This window comes from Somniosus microcephalus, chromosome 25 (genome assembly GCF_052327205.1).
Source record: "Somniosus microcephalus isolate GS21.2 chromosome 25, FLI_Smic_1.0, whole genome shotgun sequence".
In the NCBI taxonomy this organism is placed as follows: domain Eukaryota; kingdom Metazoa; phylum Chordata; class Chondrichthyes; order Squaliformes; family Somniosidae; genus Somniosus; species Somniosus microcephalus.
In genome coordinates this window covers 29,078,316-29,096,172 of record NC_141011.1, presented here as the reverse complement: position 1 = coordinate 29,096,172, position 17,857 = coordinate 29,078,316, and the positions used below count along the sequence as shown (strand labels likewise).

The 17,857-nt window shown below is 45.3% G+C and overlaps 1 protein-coding gene across 6 annotated transcripts in view; it reads left to right on the top strand.

The window, feature by feature from the left end:
- Positions 1 to 17,857, top strand: part of plekhm2 (pleckstrin homology and RUN domain containing M2) — a 66,064-nt gene that overhangs the window by 17,661 nt on the left and 30,546 nt on the right. For 3 of the 6 annotated variants that reach the window (XM_085966996.1, XM_085967001.1, XM_085967000.1), the window contains 5 exons: positions 455 to 542; positions 1,561 to 1,747; positions 5,933 to 5,971; positions 15,231 to 15,290; positions 17,518 to 17,761. In XM_085966996.1, the coding sequence (XP_085823122.1) occupies positions 455 to 542; positions 1,561 to 1,747; positions 5,933 to 5,971; positions 15,231 to 15,290; positions 17,518 to 17,761 (618 nt within the window). The remainder of the gene's footprint in view (positions 1 to 454; positions 543 to 1,560; positions 1,748 to 5,932; positions 5,972 to 15,230; positions 15,291 to 17,517; positions 17,762 to 17,857) is intronic. The other 3 variants (XM_085966998.1, XM_085966997.1, XM_085966999.1) reach the window with 3 other exon arrangements.

The following is a 17,857-nucleotide window of genomic DNA, read 5'->3' as shown; positions in this document are numbered from 1 at the left end:
GGCATGGGGATCCATCGCATGTTCATTATGTTGTATTATTACACAAGTTGTACTGATTAAACTAAGTGAATCTGTTCATAACAGTTGCTCTGTATGTTAACTCGCTGTGAAATAAAGCACCTTAGCAATTCATACCTGGCCTCATTTCACCAAGTACTTTCTCGGTCCATCTTCGGAGAGATTGAAGAAGCACACGTGAATATCCAGTGCAGAACACAAAGGGATACTATTGCTACACCCCTGAAGCGTTGTATATCAGACAGTATGGGTACTGTCCTCAATGTAAATTGCGCAGTCTACTTACCGGAGTGATGAACTCTACTGTACCTGAAAGAGTATCTAAGGCGAGACCCTACACTTGTAACATAACAAAAGAAAATACCTTTTATAGATAGAGGGCAGTGGCCTTGTAAACCTGTGATATCTTACTGTCTTGTTTCTCCCAAATCCTAAGGAATGCCCTGGTCTGTAGTCATGATCACCTGACCCTCTTCCTCACACTAGTTTCTGGCCTGGAATTCATCAGATTTGAGTTGGAGCTGGTAAGGAACGTGCCTTCTTTAAATGATCGGATTAAAGGACAAGTGTATAAAAATAATGAGCCTTAAGCAAGAGACTAAAAGAAATATTTTCCTTGGAGTGTAACATTTGCAGAGCTATGGGGAAAGAGCAGGAGAGTGGGACTAATTGGATAGCTCTGAGCCAGCACAGGCATGATGGGCTGAATGGCCTCCTTCTGTACTGTATGATTCGGAGTGGAAATGTGGAATAGACATTGTATATGTAAAGATCTACCAATATCTGGTTGCCCGAAGACTCTTGCTGGTGACACTGGCTCCTGATTTAGAGGTCCATACAGCCTGCTGCAACCTAAAAGTAAACTTGCCAAGATTCACTAAGACCACTTTTAACCTTTTCTTCTTGGCAGTTGGATTTACTGATTCCTAGCAAGTTTACTTTTGGACTGTAGCTGGCTCCAAGATCCAGGCATCTGTAACCAGCATCAATTGCATGGGTCTTGCACAAAGTAAAAGTAGCTTTAGTCCTGAGCTGCTAGACCATGGGAACATCAGCTCTAGAAAACAAGTGGACCTATAAGACGGAAGAATAGATATTTTGGAGTTTGCTTGATTTACTTTTTGGGGGCTTGGAGGGAGAAAGTTTACAGAACCTCCCCTCCCTTGAGATTGACTATCAGATGGAATCGGTGATGAAGTGGATTGTACAGTCTGGAAGGCCCGAGCATGATTGACTGAAAGGCCTTTCGTGTCCATGTCTTTATATTCTGAACAGCCTGTAATGCCATTCTGCACTAAATTTGAGATATTAGCACTTTTCTGAGTATTTATCACTTCTGAGCTACTTACAAATTCTGGAGAGCCTGTTTATCCTTTTTTAAAGACAGTCTGAGGTATATACAGGGTGGACGAGCAGATTTTACCAACAGGAAAATTGTTTTTATAATTGATCTTCACAATAACATCATTGTAAGGTTTCCTTTCTGGTTACTGATCACTACCCATTCACCTTATACTTTTCTGTTTGTTCCTCTAATTGTAGGATGTTCCCTATCTGGACCTGGCTCCATATATGCCGGAATATTACAAGCCACAGCACTTGCTGGACTTTGAAGAGCGCCTGCCCAACTCCATGCACGGTTCCGACAGCCTCTCGCTCAACTCATTCAACTCTGTCACCTCCACTAATCTGGAATGGGACGACAGTGCCATCGCACCCTCCAGCGAGGGTAAGTTCCAGGCTTTTGCTGCATCCAAATAATCCAGTCAAACCTCATTATCAACTCCTACCCCATACATGCATTCATGTGTTCTAGCTGGAGCACTCCACTAATCATGATGAGGGTTCTGTCTGAACGGATTATAACATTTCGTGATGTACTAAGAATCCGCCTCGCCACCTCTGGGTTAGAGTGGAAAAAGCCAGCATTTCCCCATTCTAATCATGGTCCAGTGACCCGCACTCAAATGGGATGTTGGGCAAGTATGGGATTGGGCTTGTCTGCGATGCCCTCTGTGGTTGAATAGCCTGTTGACACTCCCCATCTAGGCACCCAAGTGGAACAGGCACTTGGTTAAGTTCTTGGATTGGCATGTGAAACCATACTGCAGTAAGAGTCAAAATCTTCAGGAGTAGAGATAAATGGAGGGCTATTGATTTTTTTAATTTCCGCATACTGTGAGACTAGTGGAGGTGGGATAATGGAAGTTCTTTCCGTCAACTATTGTTACAGCAGAACCTAAAGAAACTCTCGGACAGAGCTGGAAAGTGTCACTCGGTGGCAGAGCTCACAAGGTCACCCTTTCAGCCCCCAACCTGATGAATGAGGAGAACGTGCATGTACAACAATAGCTTTTATTTATATCGCGCCTTTAACGTAGTAAAATGTCACAAGGTGCTTCACAGGAGTATTAAAAGACGAAAATTTGACACCGAGCCACATAAGGAGAAATTAGGGCAGAGGACCAATAGCTTGATCAAAGAGGTAGGTTATAAGGAGTATTAAGAGGAGGAAAGAGAAGCGGAGAGGTTTATGCAGTGAATTCTAGAGCTTGGGTCCTAGGCAACAGAAGGCACAGCCACCAGTAGTTGAGCGATTATAATCAGGGATGCTCGAGGAGAATTAGAGGAGCGCAGATACCTTGGGTGGGGTGTTGAGGCTGGAAGAGATTACAGAGATAGGGAGGGGCGAGGCCATGGAGGGATTTGAAAACCAGGATGAGAATTTTGAAATCGAGGCGTTGTTGAACCAGGAGTCAATGTAGGTCAGCGAGCACAGGGGTGATGGGTGAACGGGACTTGGTGCGAGTTAGGACACGGGCAGCCGAGTTTTGGATGACCTCAAGTTTATGTAGGGTAGAATGTGGGAGGCCAGCCAAGAGTGCATTAGAATAGTCTAGTCTGGAGGTAACAAAGGCATGGATGAGGGTTTCAGCAGCGGATGAGCTGAGGCAAGGGCGGAGACGGGTGATGTTACGGAGGTGGAAATAGGCGGTCTTAGTTATGCTGTGGATATGTGGTCGGAAGCTCATTTCAGGGTCAAATATGACACCAAGGTTGCCAGCAGTGTGGTTCTGTCTCGCACAGATGTTTGGGAGAGGAATGGAGTCAGTGGCTAGGGAATGGAGTTTGTGGCGGGGACCGAAAACAATGGCGTCGGTATTCCCAATATTTTATTGGAGAAAATTTCTGCTCATCCAGAACTGTATGTCGGGCAAGCAGTCTGACAAGTTAGAGACCATGGAGGGGTCGAGAGAAGTGGTAGTGAGGTAGAGCTGGATGTCATCAATGTACATGTAACTAATGCTGTGTTTTTGGATGATGTCACCAAGGGGCAGCATGTGGATGAGAAATAGGAGGGGGCCAAGGGTAGATCCTTGGGGGACACCAGAGGTAACAATGCAGGAGCAAGAAGAGAAGCCAGTGCAGGTGATTCTCGGGCTACAATTAGATAGTTAAGAATGGAACCAGGTGAGTGCAGTCCCACCCAGCTGGACGATGGTGGTGAGGTGTTGAAGGATGGAGTGGTCAACGGTGTCAAAGGCTGCAGACAAGTCAAGAAGGACGAGGAGGGGTAGTTTACCTTTGTCAGAGACACCAACGGATGTCATTTGTGTCTTTGAGAGCCGTTTCGGTACTGTAGCAGGGGCATGAATAACTCTGAATAAGTAGACAAAAATCAGAGTAATTAAAAAATATATATATCTTTTTATGGTGAAGATAACTTGTGTGTTAATCAGCACCATTCATAAGAATTAATTGAATAGTTGGTGCTGTGCTGCAGTAAGTGCGGTGAAAGTTCAGGCATTCTCAGATATGACCTTTGTAAATTCATATCGTGCACATGGTTCAATAACTAATAATGTGTGCATATCCTGTGGGATCTGTATGGCAGAGCACAAGCACAGTTTGCATGGGAGATGTGGTTTTGTATTTGAAATGCTTCAAAAGCTAATAGCGGATAGTCCATCACAAGCATTGTAATGTCATATCTACTGTGCTGTTGTAATGTAACAAACTACTTGCATCCATATCCTGGAGTCATTCACTAGCTTTTCACAGTGGCTGCAAGTCACTTGGCGAGACTTGGGTAGAGTGCGGCTTGTTGGATTCTTGAAGCTTATTTGAACTGCAAACATGATTTCATTGTAAACACTAGGTCATGATAAGTGGACATTTGCCTTGTCACCGAACTTGTGCAACATGCTTGGAAGCCAGCCCATGTGCGGACTCTGCTCTACACAGAATAGTTAATGACTAATCACTGGATGCAGATATAACTGGAACTGCTATACAGGGGGTTGATGAATGGTATACTATCTTCAGCACTGAGAAGACCAAGTCAATATCTATTGCGAAAGACAGACTGCCATGTTGCCCAGTCACCTTTAACTACTGCCACCAACAGATACTACAAGCCTGTATCTGTGCAATGATGGAATACTCCAGCCCTTTTTGTCAGGCTGCAGCCAAAACCCACCCTTTTTTTGCATCTGGGTTCAGTACAGGCCAAGCTATGCAAACCAGTGGAACTGGAAGCATTTGCCCTTCAAGTGAAAGTCTATTCTCTACAGCATCCCAAGAAATTTCCTCTACAAAATAATGACTGGAGCAGCACCACAAGAATTGTTAATTTTTCAGCTAGGTCAAGTGCATCAATCCACAAAGTATACCAGTGGCAAGCTCTTGACACATCACTGCAGCCTGTGGAACTCTGTCAGACAATTTTATCACCTAGAACTTTGACCCTTGAATGCAGAATTATAAAGAGCCAACCATTACTTGATGAAGCAGGGTTGTAGGGCCAAGCATTGGGCTATGGAAAGTTTATTATTGATCCAACAATGCAATTTCTCCTGACTTTTCTAATGCTTTCAGCAGTCAGAACCTTGTGGGACATCTGTCTTTGTTCTAGCTTTTGATTGCACACTGTTGTTATGCCACCCAAAGCACAAAAAAGGGTTTGCGATGTGCACTACTTAAATCGTATTTACTTTGCAGTCAGCAGCAAATGCCAGGGTAAGTGAGGTTCACGTTAGGCAGTATACACCATCAAAAGTGTCACGTTAGCCAACGTTTCTGGCAGTGTCACTTCAAGCAACAACCTAAACACTTTTTGCTGGCAGCAATAGTGTGAATAGCTAAAACACTCACTCCCACACAATACTGGCCTGTACTGTGTCTGCCTTAACAAAAAAATTGTGAAAGGCAGCATCCTATATTTCATAACCCACCCTGCCAGATAAATGGGAAGTTTCTGTATTGCCAGGAGCTGCAGTTGGTATCGCGGTACTGTCAGGAAATGATTCTGCAATAGGAGTGCAGCATTAGGCAACAAGAATCATGGTGGGTTTTTTTCCTGTTTGATCTCCGTTTCTGATCTGTTAACAGGAAAGAGGATAGCATAGCAGGATGGGTGAGTTATAAGCTGTAACGGAACAGAGACAAGAGATATACAAGCCAGTTATTTCAACAGAAAAGAAACCAATCATAATCGGAAGATGGTGCAGATTACTGGCGAACTGAATACATACTCTTTTTTAATTGCTGAAAACTTGTATTCTTTCCGCCCCCCTCTTTTCCACCCCCCCCCCCCCAAACCTATTTTAAAACTGGTTAATGTTGGTGTAGCTGTTGCTAGAAATTTATGGAAAGGGCAGAATGAGGAGGCAGGGACCGCACAAGAGGTGGAGACATGCCTACAGCTGCATTTTGTCTAGATTGTGCTTTGTCTTACAGCTGAACTTGTCCACGTCTGTTGGCTTGTGCCAACTACCTGGTAATTCTACAAACTCTAAGATTGAAATTGTCTATCAAACGTTGGACCTTTTTTTAAATTTTAGGAAGTTGTAAGACGGCATAACCCAGTGGCAATCTCTGCATAGTGTGAACATCTTTACATTTGTTCCTGCAGTGCGTTGGAGGGACAGCAATCTGACAGGGCCACTCGCAGGTATGTCTTGCTCTTCGATTGGGAGGCTGCTCACCAAGTAAATGAAACCTTTTCTATTCCTGTGCTGTGGGTAATTTATGAAGAGACTTGCAGAGCTGAACCTGCTGCCGTTGAAGATTTTTGAAGGGAGCATGGTCCAGTTTGTTAAAATGCTGAAAGACTTGCACAATATAGATGTAAGCAGGTTATTTGATTTCAGACCAAGCTCAAAACCAGGTGGCACCGGTTTGAAATAAACCCCCCTCTGGTGAGATGAGAAGAAATGATTTCCTACCAAGTAGCAGATGCAGATCAGACTCTCTGGAAAAGCAGCTGATGCTGTGTCAACTCATCAAAAAGAAACAAAAACAGAAAATGCTGGAAACACTCAACAAGTCAGCCAGTATCTGTCAAGAGAAAACAAGTCAATGATTTGGGTATTGAATCTTTCCCACTTTAAAAAGGAGCTGAATAAAATGATTGGAAATTGGATTATTTGTTGCAGGAGAAATTGTAGACGGAGATGATCAAATACTTCATGAGGCTGTGGTTTCTGCCTTGTTAGGGCTATGGTAGCAGAGACAGTGGGTTCAAAAGATGAGGATAGATGAAGGGGGGGATTTTAACTCTGGTGCGGGATGGTGTCGTGTTATCCGAATTTCGTGTTTCCCACACTAATCTAAATGGATGTGGGAGATTGATGCAATTTTAACTGAATTGGCCAATTGATTTCCAGCGTGTGGGAAGCCTTTGCAAATGGGTTTTTCATGACTGAAAGTCCCCTCCGATGACGTCCTCATTGCTGCTGCATTTAAGGTCCACAGCAAGCCTTGCTTCTTCTGCAGACTGTCAAGCTTCTTGACTGTGCAGTGTGAGGGAGCTGCAGCAAATATGACAAGCGGGAGGGCCAGATCAGCTCCTCGCTTTGACGAGGTGACACTGCAGGCATTCGTCGATGGGGTTAGGGCCAACAGGGAGGTGCTCTTCCCTTCATCAGGGAGGAAGAGGCCTCCCACTCAGACCAAGGCAGTGTGGATGCAGGTGGCTGAGGAGGTTAACTCCTTGGGAGTCACCCGCAGAACCTGGATACAGTGCAGGAAAAGATTTCATGACCTTCAGCGCACTGGAAAAGTGAGTGCGAATTTCCCATCACCCTCAATCTGATCCCCATTGCCTTTCCTCACCAGCACTCAGCTTTAGCAATCTCTTCCTCCGCATCCCACTTGACACTGACATCCGTGCACCCTTACCCATTTCCTCTCTCTCTATGCTCACATTCACATAACTATTCCACCATGCAGCCCTCACATTCCCTATCACTCTGATGCTTTGAACACAACTGACAACACACAAGGAGGGCCCTTGGTCTTGCAACCTCACTCCATCTTTGTCTCCTAAGTATCAATGCTATGCAATCTCTACACTCACTCCTTCATTCTCACTCAACCTCCACTTGTCTCCCTCATTGCAGGAAAAGAGAGCTCACAACAAAAGAGAGCGAGCCAGGACAGGAGGAGGGACAGCCTCAATAGCCCACCTGACCCCCTGGGAGGAGGCCGTCCTGGAAATTATGGGCATTGAGGATGATTCGCGCGTGGGGGACAGACAGACGGGTGCAACACAGCAAGCTGGTGACAGAAAAGTTTCCCATCTCTCTCTTTGACATTGTATGAGTTGCTGATAATAATTGTGAAGCTGTAACAGATGCACTTATGAGCATCTGCAAAATGCTATGTGCATGTAGCCTTTACATCACATCTCTGACTCTTTCCTTTACTCCCCCCACAGGACCATCACAAGCATCCGTACCCCCAGCCAGGAAGAAGAGGCTGAGCAGCCAGACTCCTCAGAGGAAGCTGCAACCTCTGAGTGCAACGTCACCAGAATTCAACGCACCCAGCACCAGCGCAGACACTTGCACCTCGGTGGGACCTTCGGGACATAGAGTAGTGTTGTCACCTGGTGTATCACAGCTCACAAGTGAGCATCAACAGATTGTGGAGACGGGCAGCAGTGGAGAGTCCTAGTCGGAGGTCTCAGGACTCTGCCAGCTCGGCTCAGCAGCATGTCGACCCTCTGCCTCTGGGTCCATCCATGAGATCAGAGGTGATGGAACTCCAGGCACAGATGCAGGAGTCTCTGGCAGGTTTTGTCTCTAGGGTCGCTGCGAGTGTGGCGCGAATGGAGGAGTCCATAGTGAACATGACCAGAGCCTTTGTGGAGTCATTGGCGCATGAACGCATCACCACGGAAAGGATGGCCACCGTAGAGGAGAGGATGGCTACGGCTATGGAGGAGCTTAGTCGCCAGGGTATGGAAAACATGGTCATTGTTCAGAATAGAATGACATCTCTTGAGGAGCAATGGGCATCTATTGAACAGAGAAACCAGACCTTCATGGAAGTCCTTCTGAGTAGGACTGCCGTTGCAGATACAGGTCCCCATGGCCCCCCTGATGTGCAGCAAGGTGCTCTCCAGCCACTTGCAGGCGCTGAGGGGGACCTGACCCATGAGAGGGAGGTTGGTGGCAGACCTCAAGGAAGTGGGGGCTCCTCTCCAAGCGCTCACACTTCCATGCCACTGCAGAGCCCTCGGTCAGAGCCCCACCGGAGTCCACACCCGTGAGATAGGCGTCTCAACCCCTGCACAGCCGCAGGAGCAGCAGATTGTTGACGAGCCCTCACAGGCTCACCACCCCAGAGGACGCCTGCCAAAGGTGTCGAGACAGGAGCAGCAGCAAAGTGAGCAAGGGGCCTCCACATCTGCTGAAGCCACAAGGGAGGCACCACGTAGGAACATGCGTAAGAGGAAAATTCTGCACAAATAGTCACTTGGGTGCAATTTTCTGTTTACTGCAAAAATGCCATCACTTCGGTAATGTACATAAAATTTCTGATGGCAAATGGTGCAGTTGTATCATCTGTCATTTCGCTAGTGGGACTTCCACATTGAGGGCTTAGGCATACTTGCAACTGTCAGTATGGTGGTCAGAGTGTTAGGAATCCTCTGGTTCTTGGCCATTGTCAATGTTCTGGTAAGAAGCTGCGAGGCAAAAGTTTGTTTGACTAGGCTAAGCAAATCTGGCCAGGATGAGTGCGTCCCTTGCATCCCGGGCAGCAATGTTGTCGCGCGCTGGCGCCTTCTGGTCTGTGCATCTTCAGGTGGGTGACTAGCAGCTTGCCGCTCCTGTGAATGCTCCTGCTGTTGCTCATGGTTCTGCTGCTGCCACGGCTGGTGGTCAAGCTCCTCTAATGCCCAGATGGGAAGGAAATAAATGGCTCCCATGCTTCTGGTATATGCCTCCGTTGAGGAAGCGCTGAGTGAAGGTGGCGAGAGGGGTTTCCCAGGAGGTCACACTGGAGATAGGTGTGAGGCTCCAACCTTCCACAGGTGTGGTTAAGCCTTCTAAAAGTTGCCCCAGACCTGAGATCACTAAGTCCTGCCACCTGCAAATGATGGCTGATCAAACCTCTTTAATGGTTGACTTGCAGTTGATAGTCAGCAATCCAATAGTGCTCCCACCAGGTTTCACCGTCGTGTTTCCCACCAGGTGTGTTTCATGTGGGAAAAGGGTTAAATTCGCAAGGGCCTTTCAAAATAGGATTATAGAGGCCATTTAGTGGTTAAGGGCCTTAACGACCAGTCCCGCCTGTTGGATGCAGGACGGAGTCGGAACCATCGGACACGCCTGAATTAAAATTGCTCGGAGTCGGGAACCAGGCGGGGGGGGTCCCGCCAGCCAGTTTTTGCGATTTTAACCCCCCGCACGCCTCCAAGCCCGACTCCACGGCTCAATGAAAATCGAGCCCAAATATTCTAATCTTGTTTGATAATCAGGGAGTATTTATTTAAAACTTTCCCTCAGGAAATAGAATGGCTAGAGTCCATGGCGTGGTAGCAGCGATCTTGGTGGGCTGAAGGCCTTTTATCATTCTATGCTTTTGTTTTTTTATTGTGATGGGTAAATAAGATCAGAGAAATGAACGAGTGGCTCAAAGACTGGTGTGGGAGAATTGGGTTTCGATTTGTGGGGCATTGGCACCAGTACTGGGATAAGAGGGAGCTGTTCCGTTTGGATGGGCTTCACTTGAACCATGCTGGGACTAGAGTCCTGGCGAGTCGAATAACTAGGGCTGTAGAGAGGGCTTTAAACTAAATAGTCGGGGGGAGGGTCTAGGTGAGCGGGAATTTAAAAAGTCAATGAGAAAGCAATAGAGCAGGATAGAGAAGGGGGAAATAATAACCAGAGTGTGACAGGAAGGGACAGAATGTTTAAAAATAAGAGTGCAACAGCAAATGGGGCCAAAACAAGGAGAAATGGTAAAAAGGCAAAGTTTAAAAGCTCTATATCTGAATGCACGCAGCATTTGTAACAAGATAGATGAGTTGACAGCACAAAGATACAAATGGGTATGATCTGATCGCCATTACAGAGATGTGGTTGCAAGGTGACCTGGGCTGGGAACTGAATATTTCAGGGTATTTGACAAATTTGGAAGGATAGACAGAAAGTAAAGGGAGGTGGGGTGGCTTTGTTGGTAAAGGATGGGATCAGTGCAGTGGTGAGAAGTGATATTTGCTCAGAAGATCAAGATGTAGAATCGGTTTAGGTGGAGATAAAAAATATGGGGGAAAAAGTCTCTGGTGGGTGTAGTCTACAGGCCCCTGAACAGTTGGACAAAGTACAAATCAACAAATAAGAGGCCTGTAAAAAAGGTACGGTAATGATCATGATTTTTAATCTTCATATTGATTGGACAAATCAAATTGGCCATGGTAGCCTTGAGGAGGAGTTCATAAAGTGCATCCGGGATGGTTTCCTAGAACAGTATGTAATGGAACCAACCAGGGAGCAGGCTATCTTGGATCTGGTACTGTGTATTGAGACAGAATTAATAAATGATCTCATAGTAAAGGATCCTCTAGGAAAGAGTGATCATAACATGGTTGAATTTCAAATTCAGTTGGAGGGTGAGAAAGTTGTATCTCACACCAGTGTCCTGATCTTAAACAAAGGCAATTACAATGGCATGAGGCCAGAACTGGCTAAAGTGGACTGGAAAAATAAATTAAAGGGTAAGACAGTTGAAATGCAGTGGTGGACATTTAAGGAGATATTTCATAACTCTCAACAAAAATATATTCCAATGAGAGAAAGATTTTGAGAAGGGAGCACCATCCATGGCTAACTAAGTAAGTAAAGGATGGTATCAAATTGAAAACGAAGGCATACAATGTTGCCAAGATTGGTGGGAGACCAGCGGATTGGGAAATTTTTAAAAACCAGCAAAGTATGACTTACAAAAAAAAGATGAATTATGAGAGTGAACTGGCAAGAAATATTAAAACAGATAGCAAGAGCTTCTACAGAGATATAAAAAGGGAGAGAGTAGCTAAAGTAAACGTTGATCCCTTAGAGGATGAGACTGGGGAATTAATAATGGAGAACGGGGAAATGGCAAAGACCCTGAACAAATATTTGTATCTGTCTTCACGGTAGACACTAACAACATCCCAATAATGGATAATCAAGGGGTCACAGGGAGGGGGGAAACTAAAGACTATCACTAAGGAAATAGTACTTGGTAAAATAATGGGACTAAAAGACAAGTCCCCTGGACCAGATGGCCTGCATCCCAGGCTCTTAAAAGAAGTGGCTGCAGAGATAGTGGATGCATTGGTTGCAATATACCAAAATTCCCTGGACTCTGGAGAGGTCCCAGTGGATTGGAAAACCGCAATTGTAACACCCCTGTTTAAGAAAGGAGGGTGACCGAAAGCAGGAAACTATAGACCAGTTAGCCTAACATCTGTCATTGGGAAAATGCTGGAGTCCTTTATTAAGGAAGCAGTAGCAGGGCATTTGGAAAATCATAATGCAGTCAAACAGAGTCAGCATGGTTTTATGAAAGGGAAATCATGTTTAACAAATTTGCTGGAGTTCTTTGAGGATGTAACGAGCAGGGAGGACAAAGGTGAGCCAGTGGATGGGTGTATTTGGATTTCCAGAAGGCATTTGATAAGGTGCCACATAAAAGGTTACTGCATAAGATAAGAGCTCACCTGAGTTGGGGTAATATATTAGCATGGATAGAGACTTGGCTAACTAACAGAAAGCAGAGAGTTGGGATAAATGGGTTATTTTCCGGTTGGCAAACAGTAACTAGTGGGGTGCCACAGGAATCGGTGCTGGGGCCTCATCTATTTACAATCTACATTAATAACTTGGATGAAGGGACCAAGTGTAATGTAGCCAAGTTTGCAGATGATGCAAAGATGGGTGGGAAAGCAAGTTGTGCGGAGGACTCGAAGAATCTTCAAAGGGATATAGACAGGCTAAGTGAGTGGGCAAACATTTGGCAGATGGAGTATAATGTGGGAAAGTGCGAGGTTATCCACTTTGGCAGGAAAAATAAAAAAGCAAATTATTATTTAAATGTTGAGAGATTACAAAATGCTACAGTTCAGAGGAACATGGGGGTCCTTGTGCATGAAACACAAAAAGTTAGCATGCAGGTACAGCAAGTAATCAAAAAAGCAAATGGAATGTTGGCCTTTATTGCAAGGGGGTATAAAAGCAGGGAAGTCCTGCTACAACTGTACAAGGTATTGGTGAAACCATACCTTGAGTACTGCGTACAGTTTTGGTCTCCTTATTTAAGGAAGGATATACTTGCTTTGGAGGCAGTTAAGAGGCGATTCACTAGGTTAATTCCAGAGATGAAGGGGTTGACTTATGAGGAAAGGTTGAGCAGGTTGGGCCTATACTCACTGGAATTTAGATGAGGGGTGATCTTATTGAAACATATAGGATATTGAGGGGGCTCGACAAGGTGGATGCAGAGAGGATGTTTCCCCTCATGGGGAAATCTAGAACTCGGGGGCATAGTTTCAGAATAAAGGGTCGCCCTTTTAGAACTGAGATGAGGAGGAATTTCTTCTGAGGGCTGTAAATTTGTGGAATTCTCTGCCGCAGAGAGCTGTGGAGGCTGGGTCATTAAATACATTTAAGGTGGCGATGGACAGATTTTTGCAAGATAAGGGAGTGAAGGGTTATGGGGAGCGGGCTGGGGAGTGGCTTTGAGCCCAAGATCAGCCATGATCTTATTGAATGGCGGAGCAGGCTCGAGGGGCCAAGTGGCCTATTCCTGCTCCTATTTCTTGTGTTCTAATTCTTGGGATGCAGAGGTTTAACCTCCCCCTCGTTACAAAAACAGTGATCAGACGTCCTATTTAATTTGGCATCAAGCAGTTGCTTTTATTAAAAAAAAAAAAAACCAGCAAATTGTGTGTTTGTTGAGTGGAGGAGGGAGGGAGGGAGTGTGAGACTGGGTGCTTTTCAGGCAGATTTTGTTAAGGTGTCATATGGAATGGAAGATGGTCATGAATCCTGGGCCATGTTGTGCTGTATTGTATCCTGGCCCTGGTTATCGTGTGCAGAGTCGTCCAATAAGTCTTATTTCTGGCACTGAGTAAACTTGACGAATGTGACCAGATCAACCGAGAAACTAATTGTTGCCTTGTCAAGGAGAGGTGTGTAATACCGCAGCCTGATTCCATCCATGGTAGAATAGCTTGCCTACACACTGCACATGAAGAATGGGCATGGGTGAGGGACTGTAGGATGTCCAGCACCCTTGGATATAGGCCATTGAGTTGGCACTTTCAGGATAGGGATCTCAAAATTGTGGGGTGGATTAATTTGGATGAATTGTCAATCAACTTTGCACTATCCCTAGACTTCAGTTTGGGTTGAGGGTGATAATTTTATTCCTCCTGTTTGAACCTTTATACAAAAGTGCATACAACAGGTCAGATGCTGCACTTGCAGATAATGCATACCATTAATCCATTTCATGTATTTTTTTAATTCATTCTTTCAGATATGGGCATTGCTAGCAAGGCAAGTGTTTTATTGCCCAGCCCTAGTTGCTCTCGACAAGGTAATGGTGAGCCGCCGCCTTGACCTGCTGCAGTCCATGTGGTGTAGGTACTCACCGTGCTGTTGGATAGGGAGTTCCAGGATTTTTGACTCTGCAGACTGTGTTTCTGGGCTGGGAAGTAGTGGCTGAATTATTAGGGTGGGGTTTGTAATTAGCTGCACTGCACCCAATAATAACGTTGATCATCACAAACACTGACTGCTGAGTGTGCTGGATCTATGTCAGCAAATTGCAGCTCTCCAATTTCAAATGTGTATTTTATAGCCCAAATCCTACCTGGACTGTGGGATGTAGAGCCCTGGGTATGGGAGTAGTGATGTGTCTGCATTTCTCTGCATTGGTGGACTACTATCCGCTGTGATGAGTATGTGGAAAAATTGGTCGCTGGCAGGATCCACATCCGATGAGTGTGAGATTAATTGAGCAATAACCTAAATCAGGTGGGGCGAGCAGAGGCTAAGCTGAATGATTAAATACCATTGTCCCACAGCAATATGTGTACAAGGCAATTGATACTCGACAGTATATTTTTAAATGTTCAGTGCTGTTAATAAACAGCTATATATTTTTTTCTTTTTCCATTATTCACTTGATTTTTTTTCCTTCCCGTGAGTTTGAAACTGGTCAAGTTGAGGGATGTAGTGATGGAAATGGAACATTTTACTAATTTCAGTACTCGGTGTCGGGTTAGATGTAGAGCAGCGTTCCCCGTAAGCTGCACGGCCTGCCTCCCCCACTGTGCGGCCCATTCACATTTTTGTGCGTGCACGGTATCTACAATGTAAAAGCCGGTGAACGGCCTGCGTGGGACCTTGCACATGACTACGCAGCTTAGCAGGAACATTGACGCAGAGTAAAAACACTGCCACCTGAACCAGTGTGTCTTTTTTTTCCCCCACTTACCAGCCTTTCTGTGGCCTCTAAAGTGTGATTGCCAATTAGGGACAGTTTTGTATCGTAACAGCATGCCCGATGAGGATTGGGTTGAGACTGTCCCAAACTCATTTTACATGGACCCTTATGTCCAACAAATAGAGAATTTTCATTCCATTGGCCTGGTCTGGTTTCAAACCCAAAGGACCCAGAGTGAAAAGCATCATGCAGTTCCTCTGATGGCCACTGCCCCATCGCTTGAGTGTATGTAGCACCTGTAAAAGGATAGTTAAAAGGCAACTGGAATGTAGAATTATCTGCAGGTATGATGGAATAATCATGGATACCTTTATCACCTATGTATGACAGGGATTTCATCTCATGCTATTGGAATATCTGAGACCACGATTTTCATTGTTACAGATTTTGTTTTTGTTTCTTTCTTTCTCTTCCTTCCATTATAGATTATGATTTTGGCGATGTGTTTCCTGCAGCACAGTCCATACCCAGCACAGACTGGGAAGGTGGGACTCCCTCAGGCTTGTGTTTCACACTCTTGCTGCCTGCTGCATGCTCTCTGTCCCTAACCCTGTCTGTCTCACTCACTGCATGCCTGCCAGGGCTGCTTCCAGTGGTTGTTTACATGTGCATTTGGTGGCAGTGTGTTAGACAGAGGAAAAATAGGTCATGGCTGGGAATCATGAACTCCGATCTGTAACGTGATTGCTTCATAATTCTATAGTGGTGGGTTTCGCATTGTAATCAGAGCTGCTATAATTCTGGCTGTCTTGCAGAAATCTTGATTGCAATTCATGTTTTGGGGGTAATAACTGCAGCCTTGCTAGTTTTGCTTGCATTTCAAGAAATTCCATGGCACAGCACAGGAGAACTGTCACTAGCATCTGAGCTGGGTGATGAGAACCTGGTAGTCATTGGGGTGGGCAATGCCAGATTGCCACCATGCAGAGCCACCCTATGCATTGGCACAGGTTTGTTGAAATGAAACCACCTTTCTTGCCTGCAAGTCATTTATTAATCAACTAATGTTGCCCAATTCCTAAAGTCCAACATATTAAAGTGTGATTTTGATTTGCTACTGTATAATGCTTTGGATCACTGAGTAACATTCAGGGATAATTTTTCCACTTTGGATTGACTCCAGGCTCACTTTAGTTGTATTTTTACTGCAGGAACTTTAGAAACCCTGAGTATTGCTGCACATAATGTGGTTCATCTTTCATCTCCTTTACTCAGAATATGTCCAGCTTACCAATGGAGAGAATCAACATGGACGCAGTTCCTTTAAGAGGTTTTTGATGTGACTGTCCTTTTACGCAATGTGGCAAAGCAACCAATCTGGACTGACCCAAGAGTTTCCCTATTGCCATTCCTGTACAATTGCTCCCTGCTGTTACCTGTTTTTGCCAAATTAAATCCACATTTCATGATGTCTTTGGGACTTATAAACCTTGTATGAAGTGTAGCTGGACCTTCACAATGCCCTCAGTAGCTTCTGTCAAGGTATGATTTATTGTGATGCGTTGTGTGTTTGAACTCTTCTTGCCAGAGGAGCCACCTGGAAAGTAGGTATATGGTTCTTCCGGAGCAGATGTCCTCCTCCTAGGAGGGAACGAGGTAATTTCATTTTCGGGTGCCCATTGTCATGACTCTCATAAAACTGGAGTCACGCTGCCCAAAAGGTACAACACCACCTAGATCATCATTCCCTCTGGTTCTGCTTCACACATGTTTTGAGAACTCTGGCAAGTGTGATGCCAGCTTGGTGTTGGTTGGCTCCAGGTGTGAGAAGTGAATTCTTGTGGTCATCAATCAACCCTTGCTCTTGGTAGCAAGTGCTGTGACAGCCTTCCTGCTCCCTCCCTCTCTTTCCCCCCCCCCCCCCCCCCCCCCCCCCCCACCTTGTCCTTTCCACTTGGGTTGAGTAGTCCAGAGCCTCCTGTCCTTCCATCTACCATCTATCATGGCAGTTGCTTATGGCATGGGATTTTCCTCAGTGAGTGCCTTGATTCAGCAGGAGATCATTTCTGTAATAGCTGTAGATGTAAAACGCAACAGTGTCAGGTGATTCTGTAACTTTCCCCTTGAAGGAAATGAGGATGAGGTTTCTCTGACCGAGTCTGGCTAAGAAAAGTAGGTGAGTGGAACCATCAGAACTTCTGGTTGCTATCCCTGTTGACTTTTTTTGGTGGGGGGGTGCTAGGGTTTGCCTACTGTTCTTCACCCAGACCAACTGCCTGTGATCCCTACAGTGTGGGACCTTTTATTGGATCCATGTTACTTTGTTTATTGTACTTCATGGTTGCCTCATTGCACCTGAAACATAACTGAACCTTCAAGGTATCTCACTTGGCTAGGAACCCTCTACTTCCAGAGAAGAAATTAAAGCCGCTGGTTTCCTGGGACAGGAAATATTTTTATATTGGGAATTCTGCAGATGTGGATAGTTAATGTAACCATGTGGAATAGATGCTGGTGTCAAGTGAGTGGACGTGTGATCGTAAGTGTAGGTTTACAGGTGCAGTTCTAATCTTTGCTTGGTGATCATGGGCGATGAGCTTGACTGTACACTAATTTGTCAGTCTTACTTAAGACACTGCTTCAAATAACTCATTCTCCTTGCTGGTCTGTTATTTTGTTAATTTAAGAAAAAATCTAATTTCAGTCAAATGAAAACCATCCCAGAAATAAACATTGGCCTCTACAGTATTTTTGTGTTTGTTTTTTCTGTAGAGGGCGAATTGACAGACACAGTCAGCAGCTGCCCCCGATCTGGGACCTCGGAGAGTCTGCCATTAAACAACAAGCCCAACACAAGGAGTCCAACCCTGCGCTACAACCCCTTCAATAGTGAGAAAGCGGAATCTCCACATACACCAGACGGCACTGCAGTGCCATGTATTGAGCCTGAGAGAGAGGAGAGCACACCAGACCTCCAGGACTCTGCTGAGAACAGCACAGAGCTTGAAGTAATTAGGTCAGTCATTGTGATTAGGGCTTTACTGAGTTGGGGTGGGGGGGGGGGGGGGGGGGGGGGGGGGGGGGGAGTTGTTTAACTTTCACCTGGAAAATG